Consider the following 19,832-nt stretch of genomic DNA (forward strand, 5'->3'; position numbering starts at 1 on the left):
ATACCTCATTGTGGTTTTGATTTGCATTTCTCTAATAATCAGTGATGTTGAGCATCTTTTCCTGTGATTTTTGGCTACATTTCTTTCTTTCCTTTTTTTGGCTAAGCTGCTTGGCTCATGGGATCTCAGTTCCCTGACTGGGCCATAGCAGTGAAAGCCCGGAATCATAACCACTAGGTGATTAGGGAACTCCCTACTTTCACAGCCAAATAAAAACTCTCCTTAAGTTAAACCTAGATACATACTTGTATGTATGTAAAGAATACTCTTTCTGAGATATTTCAGCAGTGTATCTTCCTCACAGTCTTCCTTCATATTCTGAAAATGGGAATAACCCAATTTGTGATCCTCCTGGTGAGGATAGCAGACGTTCCCAGTATGGATTTCCATCTATGGGAGAACAGTTTCTTTCAAGAAACATTGGGAAAGGAGAGAAACCTTAAAGTAAGGATTCCGAATAACATTATGGCAGTGTTAATATTCTAAACAACCCTAGGTGACTCAGAAATAAAAAGAAATCCCCTCTGGAGAAAGACATCTTTCACTCAGAACACAAGGAAATAAGTCACCATGAGTAAAAACCAGCAGAAACAACAGACATCACAGTTGGACCTGTAAATACTTCATTATTGGGTTTATCAGCCAAAATATAGAAATAAATACTTTATGTTTCATAAATGTTCTTAAAAGCATTGAAAACATGAATAAGGACAAGAGACTATAAAATGACTGCAAAGATTTTTTAAATAAGAAAATGGAACTTCTAGAGATGAAAAATATAAAAATAGGAACTAAAAACTCAATGGATTAAACAGACTGGAGACAGTTGAAGAGCACACTGATGAACTGAAAAACCGATGTGAAGAATCCAGAATATGGCTCGGAGAGACAGAGCGAGGGAAAGCATGAAATTAGACTGAGACTAGGAGGGTGACCTAAAGATGCTGTAAACACAAGTACAAAAGGAAACACTATAGAAAATGGGAAGGAAAAAACCAAGTTCCAATCCAGAAATGCTGAATGATATTAAACCTAAGATGCAGAAAGCCCAACAGATCTCAAGCAGAAGAAATAAAGAGAAAATTTTAAGTAGATATTTCATAATGAAACTGAAGAACTGAAAAAATATACTAAAAGCAGTCAGAAAGAAAGATGAAATAGATACATAAGAACAGCGTTTACACTGATAGCTTACCTTCCAAAAACAACACAGAAATCAAGACAGTGGAGTTATATCTTCAGCTAGCTAAGAAAAGAAGATCCAGTTTTTTGGATTTTTTATATATACTAAGAAATATCAAAAAAGAGGATGAAGTAAAAGCCTTTTGAGGCAGAAAAACACTGAGAAATTTTACTGCCACCCAGCCTCCTCTGAAGAAATTCTAAAGAATGTCATCAGATGAGAAAAGGAAACGACCCCAGGTGGAAGATGGAGACGTAAAATAGATTATTAAGCTATTGAGTAAATAGGTGGGTATAGTTATATACATTAACTATATAAAACTCCAGTACTCTTGCCTGGAAAATCCCATGGGTGGAGGAGCCTGGTAGGCTGCAGTCCATGGGGTCGCGAAGAGTCAGACACGACTGAGCGACTTCACTTTCACTTTTCACTTTCATGCATTGGAGAAGGAAATGGCAACCCACTCCAGTGTTCTTGCCTGGAGAATCCCAGGGACGGGGAACCTGGTGGGCTGCCGTCTATGGGGTCGCACAGAGTCGGACACGACTGAAGTGACTTAGCAGCAGCAGCAGCAGCAGCAGCAACTATATAAAACAGCAATATGAATGTCTAATGTGAGGTTAAAAATTATATTGAATAAAAATAGCATGATGAATTGGCCGGTGGGTATAGTAATCAGCTAAAGTATGTTATAGTTCTACTTGAAAAGAGATTATAAGTGTTAAACTTTAGACTTTAAATGTGTTTAATAGTAAGAAAATGAATAGAAGAACAGAAAGTATAATTTTCCAACTAGTCAAGGGAAAGAAAGCCCACATTGAATTAAAAAACAAACCTCTAAACAACTTACAAATCACTGTTACACCTTTTGTCTTTTCGGATTTCCTGGAAGTGTGAATTTTGTAGTTACTTGTTCATATGTGAATATTTTATTTTCAGAAATGAAGTTTTAAATTGCTACTGTTTTATATAGGATTGAAAGAAAATTAACTTCTTTATTAAAAAGTTTATCTGTTAAACAACTTACAAATCAAAAAATTATAATAAAAATTAGAAATTACTGGGATTTGAATAATAAGAATACTACATATTAAGACTTCAAAGGCTGAATTTCGAGCCTTTGTCCCCCTAATTTAAGGAGCTATGCATAGGTGAAAAACTCTACATATCCTTGACCCACCAGAAATGACTATATTTCTTCCGTATCATAAAGTCACTTTCCCAACCTTCCCAACCTCCCAGTTCCCCTGATCATAAGAACCCTGCCCATAAGTTCCAGACTCCTGATCACAGAAAAAGGTCCCTAAAACCATAGAGAAGGGTAGTATTTCTCAGAGGAAGACCTAGAGGGTTGATTTGTACTATTGGGCTAGTTCTGCCCATATTACTTACACAAACATGTACCAAAGAGTTCTTATAACTTAGGGTTCTAAGGAACCGCAGAATGGTGCTGTCCACTTGTGGGCTGTGTGGCCTCTTCCTGGGTACAGGCTGTTAGTAAACAACTGTCCTGATTTAAAAATGTAGTTTTGTGATCCTTATTTCAACAACAGCATCTAGATTAAGAATGAAAAAGCAGAATAAACCCATGAAAAGTAATGGAAGGAAAAATTAAAGATAACAGAAGAAATATACAATCAAAAAATAAATGATAAAGGCAAAATTTGTTTCTTTAAAACAACTAACACATTATGGAAATGCAAATCAAACCACAGTGACATGCTACTTCACATCCATTAGGCTGGCTATTTAAAAACAAAAGAAGAGAAAATAACAAGTATTGGTGAGAATGTGGAGAAATGGAAACTTCCTGTACATTACTGGTGAGATTGTAAAATGGTACAGTTTCTGTGGACAACGGTATGGAGAGGCCGCGAAAAACTAAACATACAGTTATATCCACCAATTCCACCTCTGGGTATACACCCCGAAAAAACAAAAGCAGGGAGTCAAGCAGATACTTGTACCCCATGCTCATAGCAGCGTTATTCACAGTAACAAAAGGTGGAAACCACTAAAGTGTCCATTGACGAATGAATGAGATAAACAAATCGTGGTTATATAATACAATGGACTATTCATCAGTCTTAAAAAGGAATGAAATTTTCACACATGTTACAGAATGGGTGGACGTTATGCTCAGTGAAATAAGCCAGTCACAGACGGACAAATGTTGTATGACTCCACTTACATAAGGTACCTAGAGACAAATACATGTCAAATGTCTCAAATACATAGAGACAGGAAGTACAATGGCTGTTGCCGGTTGCCAGGGGTTAAGGGGGTGGGGATGGGGAGTTGGTGTTTAACAGTTATAATGTTTCGTTTGAGAACAGGAAAAAGTTCTGGAGATAAATGGTGGTGGTGTAAAATGTGAATGTACTTAATGCCACAGAACTACACACTTTAAAGGGGTAAAAATGTTAATTTTTACGTTATGTATATTTTACCACAAAACACAATTTCTCAAAAAAAAAAAGAAAAAAAAACCTAAAACTTTAACAGGGATTTCCCTTGTGGTTCAGCAGTTAAGACTGCACTTCCAGTGCAGGGGGTGTGGGTTTGATCCCATCAGGAAACTGAGATCCCACATGCTACATGGTGTGGCAAAAGAAAAAAGAAAAAAACTAACAAAGTAGATAAATTTCCCATAAAACTAATAAGAAATGAGGGGGGCTGGCAAATAAATAATCTTAATAATAGAAAACAGTAATAATTCAGATGTGTGCATGTGTGCTCGGTCGCTTAGTCGTGTCCGACGCTTTTGCAACTCCACGGACTGTAGCCCAAGAGGAGCCCATACTGCGAATAGTTTGCCACTTTAATATATCTTGAAGTGAAAGTGTTAGTCACCCAGTCGTGTCCACCTCTTTGTGATCCTTTGGACTATAGCCCACCAGGCTCCTCTATCCACAGGATTTCCCAGGCAAGAATACTAGAGTGGGTTGTCATTTCCTTCTGTAGGGGATCTTTCCAACCCGGGGATGGAACTTGAGTCTCCTGCATTGGCAGGCAGATTCTTTACCGCTGAGCCCCCTGGGAAGCCCTAACTCAGATGAAGTAGCAATATAAGAGGAAAATGGCTACCCACTCCAGTATTCTTGTCTGGAAAATCCCATTGATGGAGGAGCCTGGTGGGCTACACCCCTTGGGGTCGCAAATAGTCAGACACAACTGAGCGACTAACACACAGTCAATGAACCTAACATATTCTTTAACAGGATCACTGCAAATATATTATTTTTCCCTCAGTTGATCTTTAGAGTAAACAAAATTGTAACCAAAATTATAACCAAAATTCATAGAACTTCACAACCTGATTCTGAGGTATATATGGAAGAACAAAATGCCAAGAATGTTTGTGACATTTCTGTATGGGTCTTACCTTTCTAGATATCAATATGAAATCAGAATAATTAAGACGGTGCAAAAACACTAAAATTGGATCCTTCCTTCACACCATACATTAAAAAATCAAGTCCAGGCAAATTAAGACTTAACTGAAAGGAAAAATAAGTACAACTTTTAGCAAATAGCATAGGAGACTATCTATCTTTATGATTTTTATGGTGTGCAATGTGAATGTACTTAATGCCACAGAACTATACACTTTAAAGTGGTAAAAATGTTAATTTTTATAGTATGTATATTTTACCACAAAACATAATTTCTCAAAAAAAAAAAAAAAAAACCCCAAAACTTTAACAGGGACTTCCCTTGTGGTTCAGCAGTTAAGGCTGCTCTTCCAGTGCCAGTACAGGGGATGTGGGTTTGATCCCATCAGGGAACTGAGATCCCACATGCTGCATGGTGTGGCAAAAGAAAAAAGAGAAAAACTAACAAAGTAGATAAATTTCCCACAAAACTAATAAGAAATGAGGGGGGCTGGCAAATAAAAAATCTTCATAATAGAAAGCAGTAATAATTCAGATGTGGGCGTGTGTGCTCGGTCATAGTTGTAGTAGAGAAGGATTTCTTAAACAAGACGCAGAAAGCACAAACAAGATAAGATTGATATCCTTGACTACATTAAAATCACCAACTTTTGTTTTTCAAAAGGCAACATAAAAGGAATAAAATGACAAGGCAGGAACTGGGAGGAGATCCTTGCAACTTATATAACCACAACGAGATTCATACCCATAAAATATAATGAACTCTCACAGATCAAGAAGGACAACACAAATAACCCAATAAAAATGAACAAGAACTAGTCATCACACAGAAGAAAATTAATGGCCAATAAATATATGAAAAACACTTCAACAGAGGAGTAGAAATAATTAAAAACATGGAGAACAAATGCAGATGGGTTTGTGAATTTGTACATAGACTCTGAAGACAGCTGGGTATATGCATACCCTGTAAACCAGAAGCTCCATGGACTCCTAAGTCTGTGCCCTGGAGCACTGGTTCTTAAAGTGTAGTCTTTGGGCTACATGGCATCAACATCATCTGAGAACCTGTTAGAAATACAAATTTCAGGCTCAAACCCAGATCTATCAAATAAAACTCCAATGGTAGGACCCAGGTATCTGTGTTTTAACAAACAACCCAGGTGTTTGGGTTTTTTTTTTTTTTTTTTCTGGTGCTGGTATAATTCAATTCATACAAAAAGCTATCCATACAGTTGTTTTTTTGATAAAAATTGGAAGCAGCCTGCATGGCCAACCAGAGGATAGATAAACAAAGGACAGAATAATTCACAGCCCCCAGATGTGAATGAACCAAAGCTGTGATCTTTAACAGGGAAGAATCTCAAAGACACAATGTTGAATTTAATAATCCAGTCATATAAGAATTCACATATTACGATTCTATTTACATAAAGTGGAAAATGAATCACTTAGGGATGCAGATATTAAAATTACAAAGAGCATTAACACAAAATTCAGTTAATGGTTACCTTGGGAAGAGAAGTGGCAGAGGGAGATACGTGCTTGAGGAGGAGTCCACAGAGAGCTTCTGAGACATTTACTGATAATGTTTTGTTTCTCTAGCTACATGGCAGGTACATGACTGCTCATGTTACTTGTAGACTCTTCATTTGCTATATACATTTGTTTGTATGCCAGCTGTGAGAGGTAGCATAGTCCAATGGTTAATAGTATGAATCTAGTCATTTAACCTGAGGTTAAATCCTGGTTCTGCCCCTTCTAGACTTTGTGACATTGGGGAAAATTTCTTAACCTCTCCATGTCTCAGATTCTTCATCTGTAAAATGGAAGTTCCAGTAGTCCTAACCTAAAGCTTGCACATCTGCTAAGTCACTTCAGTTGTGTCCAACTCTTTGCGACCCTATGGACTGTAGCCTGCTAGGCACCTCTGTCCATGGGATTCTCCAGGCAAGAATACTGGAGTGGGTTGCCATTTCCTCCTCCAAGGGACCTTCCTAACCCAGGGATCAAACCCAAGTCTCTTACATCTCCTGCACTGGCAAGCGGGTTCTTTACCACTAGCGCTAGCTGGGAGGCGCTGACCTAATGCTTGTATTAATATATAAAGTGAATTGTCTGATATATAATAAGCACTACTGGGTATTTGTTGTCGTTATTCTATATTTTTTGCTATTTTTATGTGTTTCATATATTTCACAACAACAACAACAAAAAACTCCTTCAGGAAAAAAAGCTAGACATTCTCTCTTTCTAAGAGTTGTTTGGTATAATTTTTCCCAGGTGGAAAGCCATTGATGGTACAGGAAGCAAGATTATTTTACTTGAATTTGAATACTTTTTTTTCCTGTTGAGCTTTTCGTTTTAATCTGTATCCCACTTGTTAGCAACATTCTCCTGTTGATTTTTCCCTACTGTAATTATTTTTGTGAAGCTTTGCAAAGCCATCTGATAGGTATGAGTCAAAAGGCACCCAGTATTTTTTAAAATCTCTCTAAGCTGGCTTGGTTTTGCTTACCAGCTCCTATCTCCATGGCAACAAATCTGCCCTCCAGGGAGTCGTACCTGTGGGCAGTGCTGTCACTGGGCAGGTGCATGCCAGGTCAGAGCCAGTTCCTAGCTTCATGAGCTCTGTTACCTACAGAGCAGGCTTACACAGATCTCTGTGGAACAAAAGGGCAGGAAAGAAAAGCCTGTGAATTTGCCTTTCAGGGAAAATGGCAAACCAACACCTAAGAAAGAATTCTGTATCAGATAGAGGAATGGGTGAAAGAAAAAGTTATTAAATGGGCACAGTTTTATTGATAAGAGATGGAATACCTGGCTGGACATCAGAAAAATTCTGGTTGGTTTTTGAAATCTTAAAACTGTGAGACCTTATGGGGGAGGGTATCTTCTTTGCCAAATAATTCCCATTCAGATTCATCCGATTGGAAAATATTGAAGACCTATTTTGTAAGCCATGGCCTGCTAGACACTGGGGAAGAATTTGTGAAGAAAACAGATCTCTTGGAGTTTAAAGTCTAGAGGTTACAAAAGCATAAGGAAGTTACAATATGAATGACTAGAGGGATGGCACAAGGGCCAGGCAAGCAAGCTTCCCACTCGGAGGGACGTCTGAACTTAAACGTGAGTCGTAACAGAGAATGTGCCAGGTAGTGCAGGCTGGGGAGACACTGGGGAGGGGGACAGGGTGATTTTCAATGAACCCAACAGTCGGTATGACTACCTGGGCTTAGCGTGGGGTAATCTCTGTGTGAGAGGCGGATGGTGCAGGTCATGTCAGACCTCAAGCACTCACGAGATAAATGAATGTGAAGATTACAGGGAGGAAGACAGTCTGTGATAACGAAATGGAATCTGTGTAACTTGTTCATTCTAATCCATAATCAGAAAACATTCTGGTCAATCTGATGGTGAAAATATGACGTGTGGATTGCTGCCCTACCCCCCTCTGTGCTCCTTAGTAATTTAAGCCATATTGGGAAATCATACAGTCTTATTTTATTTCAAACTCATGACTTGGGCGTTATGTAAAATGATGTTGGTCTTTCCTGTGTGTGATGTCCTTGCATGTAACTGTGAGCTTTGGAAGGAGGGAACCATGTTCATGTGGAGGCTTAGGGTGTCTCATTGGGAGGCCCGTGGAGAGCTTAGTCCCAAAAGCCACAGTGGTGGGCTTCCTGATGGTGCCCTCCTGACTGGGACCTGTTCCATCTTTTCATGCCAAAGAGAAATAGGATTGGAAGTTGTCCTGGTCAGTTTTAGCCTAAGTCATAATTTCTGTGATGAAGACAGACCTGCTATCATTGCCTTCCCGTGGCTCTAGGTGCTCCTCCGCCAGGAGGAGTCATTTCTCCCCAGATGTAGCCCAGGACCACAGATCTGCCCGTGTAATCACGTGAGTAGCTGGAATGGAGGGTGCCTGGGTCCACACCCGAGGAAGCTCACCAGGCCGGCCAGTCGTTTGATAGAGAATGAGAATGGGAGATGCAGCCCCAGGGTGGGCGCCTGAGAGAGGAAGGCAGCAAAGCAACAGCCCAGCACATGCTGCTGCTTTTGACATTTTGAATGGCCTGTTTCATTTTGAGTTTTGCTGTGTTTGTCCAGTTTGTCTAGAAATTCAGCAGGTCAGGAGGAGGCAGGGCATTAGCCCTGTGACAGGAGGGCTTTTAGGTTTTGCCATTTGATGATATAGCTTTGGTCTGTCTTATGTGTACATTTTTTCTTTCTCTTCTCTTTGTGACAGCCATTCCTGACAAACTGCCAGCATTGTTTTCCTCTGATGACATCCTTTACAATAAAAAATTTAAAATAGCATCTCTCCTTCTAGGGTGCCTTGTGAGGGAAAAGGTAATTAAGAGAAAGATACGTTTGCAAAGTTCTAACCCTGGCACTATCTTCTCTGGCAGAGGTGGGGTAAAAATGAGCTGTATGCCCTTCCTGACCCCAGTGTATCTTATTAAGTCCTTTGGCTGTTTTGAACTATCTTGACAAAGGAATCAGAAAATTAAAAGGAGGCTTTGTGAACAAGCCAGAATATGAGTGCAGTGGCTCTTTTTTTCTTTTTACTGGGTCATGCCCTGAAGTGAAGCAGTTCTGGCGTCTCTGCGCATCATTTGTGGAGTCATGGAATGAGCTGTTGATAAGAAGTATACTCAGTCCACATTCTCAGATGGGCTGGTTGGAATTCTTGGAGGCTGGGCTACACAACCTGTCACTGTCTATACTCATCCTGGTAAGATTCTCATATGAGGCCTAAACATCCTGCAAACTTTGGAAAGGGTGCTCTGAGAAAGGCCCAGAAGGGATTTTCTGAAGCAAAATATCCCTCTGTAAGGCTGGGGGTATAGTGGTGGGTCTCCTGGAAAGAATATTCAAAATGGAGGCAAGTATGTCATCACGCAAAGAAGATGCTTAGTAATCTGCTAGAAAGGAATAAAAATTGTCAAAATTGCTAAAGGAGAAAGGTGTGGGCAAAGCTGAGTGGACTTAAGGCCAAAGAACAGTCAACCACACATGAAAACGTGGCGTGGATTCACATTCCAAGTGCCCAGGTAGGACCTGGCAAGGATTTTTTTTTTTTTTTTTTTTTTTGCCCAGGGTCGCAAAGAGTCGGACACGACAGAGTGACTTCACTTTTCATTTCCCAATATCTCTTTGTGGAAACCTCATCATGGCGACTTGGATCTAATGACCCTCAGCCCTCTGCCGTGACATTTGAGGGGCTTATTAAGGGGTACTGAATCTATAAATACCAACATACTGTAAATTCCATACAACATCTCCCTAATGAGAGAAGACGCCTTCTTGACGGTCACACCTTAAGTGTTCTTCACCTCCATGCTCTCCTCAGCTCAGTAAACTGTGTGCCTTGATAAGGAAGAGATTAATCAGTGGAAAGTTAAAACACCCACCAACACTGACGCCAGGATACTAGTGCAGGTCCTACATACCTTGATAATGTGAAACCTACTTTGGCAGAAGACAAAGGTCCTTCTGATGAAATCTTTCTGTGAGCTGCCTGAGCTTTTCCCAGTGCCATTTCATTTTGAAGAACTATGACTCAGGACTTGCCTAGTGGTAGAGTGGATAATAGTCTGCCTGCCAATGCAGGGGACATGGGTTCGATCCCTCGTCCGGGAAGATTCCACATGCCACGGAGCAACTGAGCCTGTGGTGCCACAACTCCCCAACAAGGGAAGCCACTGCAATGAGAAGCCCGCACACCACAAGTAGAGAGTAGCCCCGCTCGCTGCAACTGGAGAAAGCCGATGTGCAGCAGTGAAGACCCAGCGCAGCCAAAAATTAAAAATTTTTTCAAATAAAGAAAAACTATGCCTCAAATGTGAAAAGGAAGGGTTCCCCTTCATTTGCTCCATCCCTGGCCCCACCCTCATAGCAGTTACAGGTTTTAAGAACAAACTGGTGAGTGAGTGATCTCGTGTTGAAGACTTGAGAAAATCTGCATTTTTGCTTTGTTCTCGATGTTGAGCATATTCAGATCTGGGAACGTGGATGTCAGCCCACCATTCTGCCCTTGACAGCCTCTGAACCGCCCACTGCTGGGCCCATCTCCCCTTCCTCGGTGCTACTGATGTGGCCATTGATGCAGAACTGCGTGGACCCTTAGTTGGAACATCAGGTCATTTTGAAGGGCTTGCCAGAGACAATGGAGAAGAAAATGGTCTGCTATGCCCCCTCCTACTGATATGTTGCTATGTGGAATTTGAACTAAAATAAACACACACCACCTTGAGAAAACCAGGAAGCCAGTGCCAGGGGCAGAGAAGTGGACGAGGCCTGGTGGGTGTTCTCACCCTCTCTGGCAGGGGTGGTGAGCTCTCTCCAGTCCATGGCCTTGGACCTGCTGACACACAAACCCACAGGGGACAGAGTGACAGTGTTGTGGGCCCGGCTATCACCGTTTCCGCATCCTAGAGTACTCTGCCTGAATGCAGTCCCCGTGCACCGGGCAGGCAACAGAAGCAGAACCTTCAGGGGGTTCAGAGCCAGAGCCCGTGGCTTGGCTCTCAGCAGTAAGCCTGAGCTGAGCCTCCTCCCAGGGCCAGTTGCCTGATTCTAAGCACAACAAAGAGCCCCTCCAGGTCACCCCCCACCTACCCGGTCACCATCGATCCCTGCCGACGAATGTTCCCAAGCTTGGGAGGGCTTTTCCACCTCTTCAGTCTCAGGGGCCTGCTCAGCAGGCAGAGAGGCCTTCTCCTATTCCCATCCCCACCCCCTCCCGGTTACTGCTGGGCCACAGTAGATGGGAGGCTGCCTTTGATTTGCAAATATTTGGAACCCATTAATTCCCCAGTTCCCGCCTCCCTCTTGTAAGACCCTGTCTGTACCATTCAAATGGCAAAGAGAAGTTCCTCCCAAGAATTGTTGGCTTTAAGGCAGGGTTACAGCTTGAGGCCTGACATAGACTTACTTTTGACACTCTGCTGCTGATTCAGATGTGGTCTTGTGGGAACAGACTCTGCAAAAGGTACAAAACTTTTGGTGGGGAGAGAGGCATTTTGTGTCTCATGGGAAAATGGTTTAGGAAGGATCTTGTTTCTCTCCGCAGGACCTTTGAGGCCTGTGCTAGCATTATTCCAGATGCACAAGTCAAAAAGAGGGGCTCTGAGAAGCTAAGGAGTTTCTTCAGAGCCCCCCTCCGCCCACCATGTGGGTGGTGCTGCACCCAGGATAGGACCCCAGGGATCCCAGCCTCCCACAAGGATGCCTTCATGTGCCCCACCCAAGAGGTGAGAGAACTAAGTGCCTGGAGATGGCAAGGTGGATGGAGGATTTACCGACCGGCTTCACTGCACCGCCCCCCCCCCACCCCACCCCCCGCCCACTTTAGCATCAGTGGTTCTGAAAAGAGCTTCTGGCCTTCAGCGGTCCTTCAGCCCCTCTTCCTTCTTGGCTTTTCTTCCCTCCCCTGCTGATCCTGCTCTGACCTGAGGAAACCTCTGTGCCAGGCCCTGTGCGGTGGCCAAGTCAGGGCCCCCTCCCCTTCCCAACACCTCCTCCCCAATGCCCCAGCAGCCATCTCTTTCAGCAGAACCCAGCCGATCAATATGGAAAGTGTCGGCCAGAGAAGAGAAACGCTCTCCAAGTACACACCTTGTCTCCTTGGGAGACTCTTTGTTCAGAGGGCTGAGTGCTCCAGCTCCTCCCGCACTGCTTCCCCAATGCGATCTGACCTTCTGAGTGAGACCCTAGGTCCTGGCCCTGCTGCCGCCCCACATCCAGCTCCAGGAATCACAGGCTTCTCAGTGGTCCCACCCGGTCCTGGCTGAGGTGTACCGGAATCCTCATCCCTTCTACTGCCTTCAGCTGCACCGTGTTCTCTGCAGCTCTCTTGTATATTGTGCTGATATTTCGTGTTTTGACTTCAGATTTTCTCCTGTGGCTCCCTTCACCCCTCACTCTGTGGTGTGTTTGTGCTCAGCCTCAGCAGCAGACTCAGGAGAGCCCTCCTGTCTTACTGCCGTGTGACACATTCTCTCCCTTTGTTACCAAACCAGGCAGCCCATGTCAGATAGAAACTGGAGGAGAATGAAATGGGAGAGAGGAGAAGCAGCCCTTTCCCTCCAGAGAAAATGTTTCTTCTTCTCCCTGAGCACCAGTCTTGAGATAAAGCAACCCTACAAGTGATTTCATGCCTGGGGCAAGATGGTGCTTGAAGGATGCTGGTGAGCTCTGAAGTGTCCCCCAACCTGGCTGAGATTGGAGCTGGGGCACGAAACCTTTTCCTAACAACTCGGTGCCTGGGGTTGTGTTGAGTTTGTCAGCTTATAAGGAAAGCTCTCCACAGGTGGCTTCATTTTTACCTAAACACCGTTTGTGACTTTATTTCAGTATTGCGTCTCCTGTACATGAAGGTACCCCATTCTAGAGGTTAGCTGCAGTCTCCAGCTATTGCCAGCGGCATCTGATCAGTGTGCCCTTCAACAGTCCTCACAGAAGGCTCTTTTATGGGGAGATGTTGCATTCACTAGGGAAGCCTAGCAAAGAGAAGTCGGTGGAGGACACTGGGCTCTTGGCCACAGTGTTAGAAGAAATGGTCCAAGGCGTTCTCCCTAAGCTTCCCGCTCAAGTGGAAACAGCCTTCCCGCAGCACATGGATGATGGCAAGGACCTGATGAAACTGAGGTTCTGTGAGGAGGTGCTGGGTAGGCCTACCACATGGAGAAAGAGTGAGGTTAAGTCTCACACCTCTCCTGGGGCCTGGGGATCCTAAGCCAAGAAATTCACCTAAAATGTGTTCTAGAACTGGAGGAACCCCAGTAAAGGCACATTTTTGAATCACTGTAGATTACCTCGGGCACACAGTAAACAACCCTACTGAAGAGAAGCCTCTATCTTACCTTTAAACCTAGCATGAGAAAGGATAACTAGAAAGAATAACAGAGCCTTCCCTCTATCCCTCCCCCCACCAAAGAAAACCTAATAGAGCAGGTTGAGAGAAACTTTAAACATTTACAAATAGAACCATAAGGTAAAGAAGAGGTGGATTTGGAAAAGAACCAAATGGAAATTTGCAGTGGTGAAAAATAGGTAATTGAAATAAAGGAACTCACTGAGTAGACTGAATAGTAAACTGCTAAAGTATGAATTAGTGAATTTAAAGATATTACCAAGCTTACTAGTGGTTCAGCTGGTGATGCAATTTCTGTATGTATGAATGAATGATGGCAAAAATAAATTTAAAATAGCAGTTTTTATAATAAGTAGGCTTAATTTGGGGAGAAGGCAATGCCAACCCACTCCAGTACTCTTGCCTGGAAAATCCCATGGACAGAGGAGCCTGGTGGGCTGCAGTCCATGGGGTCACTAAGAGTCGGACACAACTGAGTGACTTCACTTTCACTTTTCACTTTCATGCATTGGAGAAGGAAATGGCAACCCACTCCAGTGTTCTTACCTGGAGAATCCCAGGGACGGGGGAGCCTGGTGGGCTGCCGTCTATGGGGTCGCACAGAGTCAGACACGACTGAAGTGACTTAATAGCAGCAGCAGCAGGCTTAATTTTATCTTAGTAAAGGTGAGGTTTTAATTAGCTATCTACCAATAATAAAATACAACTAAAATAATACAAACTTTAGAAGTCCTACAGTGCCTTGTGGATTTTCTCAACAAGTATCAGCGAAAGAAGGTAGCATAGAAAATGACTATGATTTCTTGCCTAAGAGACTGGGGACAGTGTTATAACTGAGGATGACAGATGGGGAAGTGCTGCCTTGGCAGTGAAACTAAGTTAACATTTATTGACTCCTCCTGAAGAGTCTCTTCTGGGATCTACCAAGGAATGTAAGGGCTGTGCCATGTGTCACAGAAGCCCAGACACAACAGGAGAACTTGGGAGTATGCAGTGGTGTAGGAGCCCCCCGCCAATCTACCCTCACCCCTACCCCAGAAAAAGAGGAGAATTCAAGAATAAAAGGCATGAGGTATGAAGGATAAAGAAAATGGTCACAAGTGTAGTACTTGTGCTGAAGAAAGGTCAAGTGGAATGAGTTTGGAGAATTTTAGGAGGTCAGATTGGGAGGGTATTGGACATACTGGTAAGAGATTGGGGAAGAAAAGGGGAAGAAATTGACGAAGCAAAAATGGATTTCTCTACCAAGATTTCACCTAAGGGAAGACAGAATGAATGATAACGAGAAATGCAGGCTCAAAGGAAGTTTTCTTAGCATGGGCAGTAAGCAGCTTTGAGAATAAAACTTTAACTTTCTAGAATCTTTAATAAATCAAGTCTCTAATAAAACTTTAATTTTCTAGAACCCTTTACCCAGGGTTCATGGGTAACCATCTTTTCTAGGTGACCTAATGCTGCTTTTTAAAATACCAAAAACTAATTTTGACCCTTTTTTCAATACCCAAAATCTCCAGCAATAGCAATATCAGGATAGTCTCTTGCCTTTAACTATGGATGGTACTCTTATGTGTACTTAAATGAAACAAAGTAGGCACTTTTTTGATTTTAGCTTTTTATTGAAGTTTAGATGATTTACAATATTGCATGAGTTTTAGTTTTAAGTGTACAGCAAAGTGATTCAGTTATACATATATCCACTTTCTTAGATTCTTTTATATATACATATGTAAGTTTTAAATACATATATATTTTTTCCGACTCTATTTCCATTATAGGTTATTCTAAGATACTGAATATATATAGTTCCTTGTTTATCTATTTTATACAAAATAGTGTGTATCTGTTAATCTGATACTCCTAATTTATCCCCTCACCCCTTCTCCCTTTAGTAAGTTTGTTTTCTATGTCTGAGTCTGTTTCTGTTTTATAAATAGATTCACTTATATTTTTAGATTCTACATATAAGTCATTTAATATTTTTCTTTCTCTGACTTCACTTAGAATGATATCCCCTAGGTCCATCCATGTTGCCACAATGGCAATGTTTTATTCTTTGCTATGGTAGTCTAGTGTGTATATCAGTGTATATACATCTTCTTTATCCATTCATCTGTTGATGGGCACTTGGGTTATTTCCATGTCTGGGCTATTGTAAGTAGTGCTGCTGTGATCACTGGGATGCATGTATCTTTTCAAACTGGAGTTTTCATCTCTGCGTATGTGCCCAGGAGTGGGACTGCTGGGTCATATGGTAGCACTATATTTTTTATTTTTATTTTTTTTGAGGAACTGTTCTCCATAGTGGCTACACCAGTTTGCTTTCCCACAAGCACAATGTAGGAGGACTCCCCCTTTTCCACACCCTCCCCAGCATTTATTATTTGTAGACTTTTTGATGGTGGCCAGCTTTCTAAGAAAGCAATGGCACCCCACTCCAGGACTCTTGCCTGGAAAATCCCATGGACGGAGGAGTCTGGTAGGCTGCAGTCCATGGGGTCTCGAAGAATCGGACACGACTGAGCGACTTCACTTTCACTTTTCACTTTCATGCATTGGAGAAGAACATGGCAACCCACTCCAGTGTTCTTGCCTGGAGAATCCCAGGAACGGGGGAGCCTGGTGGGCTGCCATCTATGGGGTCGCAGAGTCAGACATGACTGAAGCTACTTAGCAGCAGCAGCAGCTTTCTAAACGTAAAAGGCTAAGATCTAGACCCTGGGCAATCACCATGATAATAAACATCACCTGATGTTGCTGGTAGCCTTTCCCTGTGAGGTTATATTCAGACCCACAATTTAATATAAAACCAAGAATAACCTGGGGTTATAAACGCGGTATTTAGGTGGCAGTATGTGGATAGGGGGACATTTATTAGGCTCTTTAGCCAAAGGCCTCGTTGGAGTCCTTTCTGTTTACTTTCTGATCTCAGTAGGAAGAGGACCCTCAGAGAGGTCCTACTGGTGGCCTCTGCCCTCAGGCATACCTTAAGAGCCTTCTACCTCAAAACTAATCATTCTAACAATATGAGTACCAGAGGGCATATCTCCCACTCACCTATCAGCCATTCTCTAGGAGGAAAGTCATTTATTTTGTGTTAATATTAAAAAAACAGCCCCTCTCTGCCACCTGTAGTATGTGCCTCACTTCTCTCCACTACCTGGGTTGAGTAAACTTGAGTCTCAAAGATTCTACAGCCTGGAATCTTAACTGTCCTGAGATCATCTGCTACAAACTTTGTTCTTAAGTAATGTAATGACAGGACTAGATTCTGGTCTCTTCTAACATGAGTCAGGTTAATCCATAAGGACTTTTAACAGAAGAAATACAGGAGGCTTCTGATGTTCTGAATTCTACAACTCACAGTTCTGAAGGCCAGGCTGAGTGACATTCCAGCAGGGAAAGGCCATAGTAACATTAGGGTGGCCTGCTATTCAAGATCCACAGGCTGGCTTCCAAGAGGCCTTCCTTACAGAGTGACAGTTACTATCTTGGTGATGTACCAGAGTCTGGCTTTTAGTTTCTCCAGTTCAGAAACTGGTTTAATCGACATACAAAGAACAGATTCATTATCAGGGCTGGGCTCACCTTAACCAAGCTTTCATGACTGATCTGCAGACTTCAGAAATGCCAGTTGATATTTAAATGGAGAAACAGGACTGATGTTCTTCAAGTACAAATGTCAAGCTCATTCTTTTTCTGTCAGCATGCCTACATAGGGAGGCAGATCGTAGTTAGAAGGTTATACAGTGAACATGAAATCAGAATAAAGGTAAACTCTGTGCTGTATGGCAGAGGCTCCTCACTAAACGTGGCCCGACCAGTGGAACTAAATTTCTTTGCAGTCTCTCGGCTAAGACTCCCTACCTCAATCGGTATTTGGACAGACACCTGCCAATGTGTTTTTCTCTTTGGTTTAGGCCTCAAGGCTAATCCAGGCTACATACACCCAAATCACCTCCCACATCAGTCTTTCTCTAGATTTTAATACTTTTCATCCATTTATCATAGGCATTATTCTTCTTTTCATTTATGGTTAAATCTCAGTGAGCAATCTTATTTTCAAATCCTTGGGGGCCCCTCACTGTACTTGCAGTGCTGAACAGAAGAGCATGGCATACTGACAGAGGTGGATGAGACAGATGGCCCACACCAAGGCTTCTCTGCCCGGCGCCAGTAAAACCAACCGTCCCACTTTTGCTGGGTTCCTTCTTACTCGTGCTAGCGTATTTTTCTTTAAATCAACTCGCTTTTTAAAAACAAATAAAAAGGAGATTTGCCCTACCAGAAATGGAAAATGACCACCCTTTGGCCTAAAAGCAATGTGGCTCTAAAAATAAACACATTGGAAACAAAACCTGTTTTTCCCATGTACTTCTTTAGCTGGAGACTGCCATAGAAAGCGCTGAGCCTGAGCAGATGTGTGTTAAAGGTACACCAGCACTAAACCGGGACTCTCTCACTGACATTAAAATTCTCAAAAGAGAACTGAGCAGGAGAACAGTTTAGGTTATTTATTGTATGTCCAGCTACCACCTAAATAGTAATCTCACATTAGGTACCCCGCATTTGGGGAAAAGATGGCCTTGGCTTTTTGCTGCTTTGTTGTTCTTTACTCACTAAGTCATGTCCAACTCTTTTGTGACCCCATGGACTGTAGCTCGTCAGCCCATGGGATCTCCCAGGCAAGAATACTGGAGTGGGTTGCCATTTCCTTATCCAGAGGATCTTCCTGGCCTGGGGATCAAACCCACGTCTCCGGCATTGCAGGCGGATTCTTTACCTGTGCCTGTGTGCTAAGTCACTTCAGTCATGTCTGACTCTGCGATCCCATGGACTGTAGTCCAATAGGCTCCTCTGTCCATGGGATTCTGTAGGCAGGAACACTGGGATGGGCTGCCACGCCTTCCTCCAGGGGATCTTCCAGACCCAGGGAAACTGTCTACACAGTCTGTAGTAATGCCTCCTTCCCAGCCTCTCCCGAACGCCAGTCCTGCCCGACATCACACTGACCATGTCATCCGTGCTTCTCCCTGCACAGGTACACGCTGGCAGCTCAGGACCTGGTGATGCGTGCCCGCGGTGTCCTGAAGGACAGAGGATGGCGGATATCCAATGACCGACTGGGCTCAGGAGACGACATTTCTGTATACGTCATTCCTTTAATACATGGAAACAAACTGTCATGAAAACAGCCCAGGGTTTTGGAAGGACAGGAGGGATGAAAGCTGGGATGCCTCTGGGCAGGGCTGGGTTGGTGTGCCCCAGCACAGTTCCAAGTGATGCCACCCCTTCCCAGCCCAGGTGGGGAGCTTGCTGCTGAAAGGCCTCTAGCTGAGCTTCAGGACGACCCTTGGGTTTCAGTTTCCTCTTTAAAAACAGGTCTGGATACACGAAAGAGCAAAACATAAAGGCTGCTACTGAGTGTTGTGTTTCTTTTTGGTTCCTTTCGTAGGCCTCCTAGGTGGCCATGGCCCATCTCGGGGGCACCTACGTCATATTTATTTTATCTGCAGTAGCTGGGGCAGCCACTTTCGGGTGGTCACTGGCAGAAGACTCCTCAGCCCACCCAGCTGCCAACCTTTCTACGGGTTAACAGTGCTGCATTGGAGTGCTGGGGATCACGCCTCAGAAGATGGACGCGCCCATCTTCTCGTAAGCCTGAGATGTCTTTCAGGGAACACTATCTGTGTGTCTGTGTGTCTTTATTCGTTTTTGGTAATGGTGGGGTGCGGCAGGGATGTTTTTCTGATAGTCCTTGAATCTTAATTGTTTCCCTTCCATAGAACAGACCTGGGACTTTCCAGGCCCCTGCTGAGGAATCTGTGTGTCCAAGTCTGGCTCGGACCGTCCCCACATCCTGTAGCCTACACCGCCCAGACAGCCATCTGGAGCTGTGCCCTGGCTGACAGAGTTCAATCTTTGTTATGTAACAGTTTGTTCCTGAGTTGGTCTTTCTCACCAAATCAATGTGCTTTCATGAAAATATGAGTATTTCTTTGGACCAGTGGTTCCTCTGTCATCTTCATGGGTCCCCCTGGTATGGTTTTTGGTTTCTCTCTGAGAGCCTGGGTGTTCATTTCTGGATTGGTTGGCCCTCCCCCCACCCGCTGGGCCATAAGGATACACACGAAGCAGTGTTGAATCGAGTGGTGTAGACATTCCTTATGTCAATCAGCTCACCACACCTCACTGGAGGATCATTCCTCCACCTAGATCCCAGGTTCTGAGGGTGGGGGCTGTCTCCAAGCCCACGTCAAATAATGTGTTAAGGATCAATAGCAGCAGTCTTATTAGCTTCACCATCATATTTGGGCAAGACCCACTCAGAATGGCCATGTAATAAAAGTGCATTTGAATCGGGTTGACTGGTCCT

General features: G+C 43.2%; 1 protein-coding gene across 1 annotated transcript in view; it reads left to right on the top strand.

Moving 5' to 3' along the window:
• PPM1H (protein phosphatase, Mg2+/Mn2+ dependent 1H) overlaps nt 1-18,881 on the top strand; it is a 302,588-nt gene extending 283,707 nt beyond the window's left edge. Inside the window, exon 10 of the mRNA XM_061416616.1 lies at nt 18,498-18,881. Coding sequence (XP_061272600.1) covers nt 18,498-18,645 — 148 coding nt within the window. The 3' untranslated portion in view covers nt 18,646-18,881. The remainder of the gene's footprint in view (nt 1-18,497) is intronic.
• Nucleotides 18,882-19,832: the final 951 nt, after the last annotated feature.

The sequence above is a fragment of the Bos javanicus genome, chromosome 5 (assembly GCF_032452875.1).
Source record: "Bos javanicus breed banteng chromosome 5, ARS-OSU_banteng_1.0, whole genome shotgun sequence".
NCBI lineage: Eukaryota > Metazoa > Chordata > Mammalia > Artiodactyla > Bovidae > Bos > Bos javanicus.